Genomic DNA, 6,896 nt, shown 5'->3' on the forward strand with positions numbered 1-6,896 from the left:
CACCTTCCTTATGTCCGTTGTCCTTCCCTTTCAGGACCACAAAGAAGATAAACAACATCCCCAGAAACGTCAGGAGCCTCTGTCGTCACACCTGCAGCCCCTGTCTCCCAGCCACCCCCACAGGGCTCTGAAGCACTACTACAGCATCTCCCAAGACCCGGCCTTGGGACACCCAGGCTTCCAAGAAGGAGGAGAAGGGGGATTGGATAGGGCCGAGAGGACTCGGGACTCCCTGAGCCCCACCGTGGGCCCCAAGCTCAGCTTAGAGGTTCGGAAGCTCAGCAATGGCAGGTTATCAACATCCCTGAAGCTGGGGTCCCTGCAGCCTCGTGGAGTGCCACTCCGGGAAAAGAAAGCCACACAGATGGTGGCCATTGTGCTTGGTAAGTCTGAGTTGGGACGGTTTCATGAGCTTAGGTTGTCAGTTGGAGCTGCTAGAGAAATCACGTTTGACAGAAATTGGCAGTGTGTGTGTGTGTGTGTGTGTGTGTGTGTGTGTGTAATAACAAACAAAATGCAAATAGATAATAGATAAATAAATAGATGAGTAAAGGGCTGGAGAGATGGCTTAGCGGTTAAGCGCTTGCCTGTGAAGCCTAAGGACCCCGGCTCGAGGCTCGGTTCCCCAGGTCCCACATTAGCCAGATGCACAAGGGGGCGCACGCTTATGGAGGTCGTTTGCAGAGGCTGGAAGCCCTGGCGTGCCCATTCTCTCTCCTCTTTTATCTGTCTTTCTCTCTGTGTCTGTCGCTCTCAAATAAATAAATAAATAAATAATTTTAAAAAAAAATAGATGAGTAAACAAATCAGCCAAACCAAACAATATTAAATAGTATATAAAACCCAGCAAGGTGACTGCCATGTAGACAACTGTGACTTATTTTTATGCTATAATGAAAGAAGCGAACAAACATCCTACCCAGATCCTCTCTTCCTTTGCTACCTAGGGGCCTTCATCATCTGCTGGCTGCCCTTCTTCTTGACTCATGTCCTTAATACCCACTGCCAGGCATGCCGTGTGTCCCCAGAGCTTTACAGAGCCACGACGTGGCTGGGCTACATGAACAGTGCCCTCAACCCCGTGATCTATACCACCTTCAATGTCGAATTCCGTAAAGCCTTTCTCAAGATCCTGTCTTGCTGAAGGAGGAGAGGCGGCTGCGGCCCGGCTGCCTGCATCTTCAGGACGGGCTATTCGGCCGCCCATCAGGGCCTGCTCAGGATGACTGTGAACTTCCCCCTGGCATGTGGTAAGATGAAGACTGGTGGAGAAGAACAACCCTGGTTAGGTATGACCAAGCTGTTTCCTCTGCAGTGGAATGTTCTACCTCCTTAGCCTTCATCTGACTTCATTCTCCCAGTCTTCAGATTGTTAAACTTTTTTTTTAAAAAAAAAAAAGCAATAATGCAGGAAGAAGCCGATAAAACTTATGCAACACACACACACACACAGATGTCATCGCATGACGCAACATGTGGAGAGAAGAAATGAACAGGCCTCAACATGCACAGCTGAGCAGAGGTCCTGGAAATCCTAACCAGTTTGCAGAACAGCCTCTCGTTCTTCCTTCCGACCTTTAATTAACTGTCAGTCAGCTGTTTCGTTTCCTTCACTCTGTCCTAAAATGTGAAAGGCAAGGCCAGTGTTCCCGCCCTTCTTTAGAATGGAACCGGTTCCATTTGGTGAGGGGGGTTCACAGCCCTGCAGAACACCATTACCACTGCAATAACTGTGTTCAAAAGCGTAATAGAGCCGGGCGTGGTGGCGCACGCCTTTCGTCCCGGCACTCGGGAGGCAGAGGCAGGAGGATCGCCGTGAGTTCGAGGCCACCCTGAGACGACATAGTGAATTCCAGGTCAGCCTGGGCTACAGGGAGACCCTGCCTTGGAAAAAAAAAAAAAAAAAAAGTAACAGAATGTGGGGTGTGGTTTCTCAAAAACTGTCTACTAGGAATAATTTGTAAGTGTCATTCAAAATTGCATTTAGAAAGAGTTAGAATGCTTCAATCATGTACCCTCTTACCTACAGAAGCTATTTTTTTTTATTGATTGCAGAATCAAGATCAAATTTATGGATAATTTATGAAATGCTGTCAGCCTGAACTCTAATAAATTTACCTTTAAAAGCTATTAGTATATAGCATGGCAGATACCTGCTACAATGCTATTAAAATTTTAAAGAGCCTGCAAACTTTAGAGAATCCAAGGCTGTTCTCACCCCATTCTTATTCCTCTAGACCTTAAGTTTAAAATAAGAAAAAAATATATACATACTCTTAGTGAGGTTAGTTACCTGTTCATCCTAATAGTTTAATTCCAGCATTTAAAAATGTCATTATCCATAGTAATGTTCATGTTGTAACTCAGTGTGAAAATGCGGTCTGTTCACTTTATGCCATCTAGCTCAATAGGGAGATACTACAAGCAAAGCTGAGTCTTGGCACCATTAAAATCCACAAAAGCAAAGCCTTGTGATTCTTAGATGTTTTTTTTTCCAGGTAAAGTAAATGAAAACAGATGAGCCACAGGGATAAAATATCACAGAAATCCATGTTAAAAAAATCAGAATTCTGAAGACAGAAACATACCACCAGTGAGTGTCTTTGTGAGGAGGCATGATAGCAACTATTTTGCAACCCTGACGATACCCTTAGGTAAAATGGATCTGTTCTGTAGATAAGGAAACTGGAGCAGAGCAAGACTTGCCACGGGTCCATCAGTAAGTGGCAAAAGATTCAGGCACACCTCTATTTGATCGCCATGTTCTGTACTGGCATGGCATGGCTCACTGCTTCTCACTAAGACGGGGGTGGGGGAAGATGGGAAGAAAAGATAGAACATAGCTCCGGGAGAAGTCTCGCCCCACCCCATCCACGTGCACACAAAACCCTTAGAAGCAAGCCAACATATGCATTTCACTCTCGGCCGTGGTTGACTCTAAAACAATCTACACCAGTTTTTGTTTTTTATTTTTAATATTTATTTATGTATTTGTAAGGAGAGAAAGAGAGAGAGAGCATGTGTGTGTGTGTCCAGAGCCTCCTGCCACTACAAATGAACTCCAGTTGTATGCACCATTTTGTGCATCTGGCTTTACATGGGTACTAGGGAATCAAACCCAGGCTGTCAGACTTTGCAAGCAAGCACCTTTAATTGCTGAGCCATCTATCCAACCTCACAATCTATACCAAGATTTTATGCAAGAGAGAGAGATTTGGCACACCTGGGCTTCTAGCTATGGTAATCAAACTCCAGACGCATGCGCCACCTTGTGTGGAGAGTATTTGGTTCTGACTTCTTTATTTACATAAAAGGAAACTGAGGCCCAGAACTACTGCCCCCTAGTTAATTAATGATAATCACTCAAATCTGCTAAATCTCAGCTCGTTGTTCATTCTACTTTGCCACATTGCCCCAAGGGCCTATAAACTACAAACTTTATACAGACAATGAAATGAAAGTTATTCTATCATTTCCACCGTTAAACGGAAAAGTGCCTATTACCTAGACAGGGTCTATTAGTCCACACAACACACACTTTGCCACATTTCCTTCTAGTCCAAGAAGAGGTGCTAACGCTGGAGAAATGGCTTAGTGGTTAAGGCATTTGCCTGCAAAGCCAAAGGACCCAGGTTCAATTCCCACATAAGCCAGATGCACAAGAAGCACCTGCATATGGACTTCGTCTGCAGTGGCCGGAGGCCCTGGTGGGCCCATTCTCTCTCTGTCTGTCTCTCTTTTCTCAATCTCTCTCTGCTTGCAAATAAATACATAAAATTTAAGACCAGGCATGGTGACGCACGCCTTAAATCCCAGCACTCAGGAGGCAGAGGTAGGAGGATTGCCATGAGTTCGAGGCCAGCCTAAGATTGCATAGTAACTTCCAGGTCAGCCTGGGCCAAAGCAAGACCCTACCTCAAAAAACAAAAAAGCAAAACAAAACATAATTTTTTTTTTTAAAGAGGTTTTATGAGAAATCCAAGACCTGTCTCCAAGGCACTGACTGCTTCCTCCTCATTCCCGGAGCCCCTCCCTCAGCTCCTAGTATCCTCTATAGAACCCAGCGCAGGTTAGCACATTAGACCTCAGTGCTCACTGCGTTCAGAACCAACAAGGCCAAAAATCTCAGGAGAGATGTTGACCTTCGGGCAACAGAGTGGAGTCCTTGGGGAAGACTATTCTAGAACCCAAAGAAACTTTGTATATTTTTCCACACCTTGGGGGTAAAATGTAAATAGTACAGAAATCCAGATAGATTACAAACAGCATTCAACTCTAGACCTTCAGCAAACATGTTCCTGTAACACCTTATCCTATACTCATTTACAAACTCAACCACTTGTTCAATAATTATAAGTTGATCACCTAGTATGTGCCAGGTGTTGTACTAGGTGCTGAGAAACCATCCAGGGAGATATGCCCCCAAGTAGGGAGGAAAAAGACGCATGCTCAGTGTTGAACTTCTTGTCTATAAACAATGACAGTTCACAGTGTTTGGAAGTCTCGTATTCAGCTTTGAGAAGGCTTTCTGGGTAAGTATTAGAGTTGAGACACGCTTGTAAAATGTAAGAAAGGTATTCTAGGCACAACAGTCATCTGAAGAAATGAAGAAAAGAATTGCAAATCGCTGGGCGTGGTGGCGCACGCCTTTAATCCCAGCACTCAGGAGGTAGAGGTAAGATGATCGCTGTGAGTTCAGGGACACCCTGAGACTACATAGTAGATTCCAGGTCAGCCTGGGCTAGAGTGAGACCCTGCCTTGAAAAAAAAAAAGTTAGTGTGAAGCCAGACATGGTGGCACACACCTTTAATCCCACACTCGGGATGCAGAGCTGGGTGGGATTACCTTGAGTTCGAGGCCAGCCTGAGACTACATAGTGAATTTCAGGCCAGCCTGGGCCAGACTACCTCAAAAAACAAAACAAAAAAAAAAACAATTGCAAATAAGCACATCTGGTTATAGAGAAGAAGCCCTAGGGTTTGGACAGGGAGCTCTACTTGGCAATTTAGCTGCTGGTGTCACTTGTCACGTAACATCTCCAGATCTTACAGCCCAGACCCCAATGTGGACAACACACGCTGCAGAACAGCCACTGCTAACTTATGTGACGATTTCTCTCTGATCCACCCTGGATTTTGACAAATGTAGGCTTTCGTTTGAATTTTTTGATCTTTTCTCGGAACAAGAGGGAAAAACTGGTTGGATGGTCCTGACATCGGGAAGGGTTAACATCAGGCAGTTCATTATGTCAGAAACCAACGGAGGTCAGCAAAGAGCTTTGGGTTTCTTTCTTTTCTTTCTTTCTTTTTTTTTTTTTTTTTTAGGGTGAAGGGCTTCACTCACAAATGCTTGGTTTCTAGAGGTCCTAGCTCCCAGGTCTGTGCTTTCCATTTGGTATCTGCTGACATTAGAAGACTGAGAAAGCTTAATTTGAATCAATACACAGAGAGCACAGAGAGGATGACAGGCAATTAACTTGATTCCTCTATTCTAACTAATTGTCTACTCATCAGCTGAGGGAGTGAGTTGCCATGGCTACCTCCTGCCACAAAGACTCAGTGCAGGTGATGCCAGTGTCAGCTCTGCTCCATAGCACAGGCTGGCAGGGCCAGAACCTGAGCTCTCGGGCCAAGCTCAGGGCCTGGGACCACTTGGTCCACCACAGCCAGCCATCTCCATCCTGTGCATTGAGTTCCTGCCTTGGGTGTAGAGTCTGGGTCTTGGGGGAAGAGGCTGTAGAACTCTAGACAACAGCCTGAATAATTTATGTGATGGAAGTTTTTATTTTCTCACAGCTCTGAAGGTTGGAGGGTCCAGCAGATTCAGTGTCTCACAAGGGTCCATTATCTGTGTGTAAAATTGTGTCTTATTACTTCATCCTCATTATCTGTGAGTAAAACTGTGTCTTAGTACTTCTTCCTCCCAATGGGACCAATGCTATGTGCTCACACTGCAGAAGGACAGAAAATCAAAACGTCTAGCTAGGGGGCTGGAGAAATGGCTTATCAGTTAAGGCACTTGCCTGAGAAGCCTAAGGACCCATGTCCGACTCTCCAGAACCCACATAAGCCAGATGCACAAGGGTGAGGCAAGCACAAGGTCACACATACCCACTAGGTGGTGCAAGCATCTAGAGTTTGCAGTGGCTGAGGCCCTGGGGTGCCAATGGTCTCTCCAAAAAATATTTTTTTAATTAATTTTTTTAAGTCTAGCTAGTTCCCTTTATAAATTGCTAATCCCATGGCTTTGGGTAGAGCCCTCATGACCTGATGACCCCCTAAAGATCTCACTTCTCAATACTATTGCACTGGGGATTGCATCACAATATGAATTGTGTAGGGACACTAACACTCAAACTGTAACAGATGGGCTCTGTCCACCACGAAGACCCACCAAGAGGAAGAGTTCACTATTATCACTAGTGTTGTTACGACTATTTCCCCCTAAGCTGTCATACCTATCTGGTTCACCTCCTACCTGGATCCTCTTCCTCAAGTTATTTGACACAGTCTTTCCAAACCCTCATGTGAAATCTGATTTTGTTCTCCTTGTGGCTTATCCCCTAAACATACTCAGGACATTTAGCTGACTTTGGAAGCTGCTTGCTAAACAAATGGACAGTGCATAATATGGCCCTTCCCCGGGTACACAGCCACGTGACTCCAAGGATAGTATAATCTAAAACCCCGGATAATGATAGCACATACTTGTTTGCTGAAGTCTGCCTTGTGTCCCGTGTCCTCCTCCTGGTCAGCAAAGGAGCATCAGAACACCTATGTTCCTCAACAACCTACTTTGTTACTCGCAATATCTGTCCAACATCCCATCCTGACGCTCCATCTCTCCCCACCTGGGAGAAGTGTTTTGCTTTTTGTTTCCAGGGCTGCCATAACCA

At 45.2% G+C, this 6,896-nt stretch overlaps 1 protein-coding gene across 3 annotated transcripts in view; it reads left to right on the forward strand.

Annotated features, from left to right (window-relative positions):
- Positions 1-1,144, forward strand: part of Drd3 (dopamine receptor D3) — a 56,713-nt gene extending 55,569 nt beyond the window's left edge. The window contains exons 5-7 of one of the 3 annotated variants that reach the window (XM_012950759.2): positions 98-236; positions 336-383; positions 948-1,144. In XM_012950759.2, the coding sequence (XP_012806213.2) occupies positions 98-236; positions 336-383; positions 948-1,144 (384 nt within the window). Of the gene's footprint in view, positions 1-34; positions 384-947 lie in introns of all 3 variants that reach the window. The other 2 variants (XM_045148233.1, XM_004666858.3) reach the window with 2 other exon arrangements.
- The last annotated feature ends 5,752 nt before the right edge of the window (positions 1,145-6,896 follow it).

The sequence above is a fragment of the Jaculus jaculus genome, chromosome 4 (assembly GCF_020740685.1).
Source record: "Jaculus jaculus isolate mJacJac1 chromosome 4, mJacJac1.mat.Y.cur, whole genome shotgun sequence".
In the NCBI taxonomy this organism is placed as follows: Eukaryota; Metazoa; Chordata; class Mammalia; order Rodentia; family Dipodidae; genus Jaculus; species Jaculus jaculus.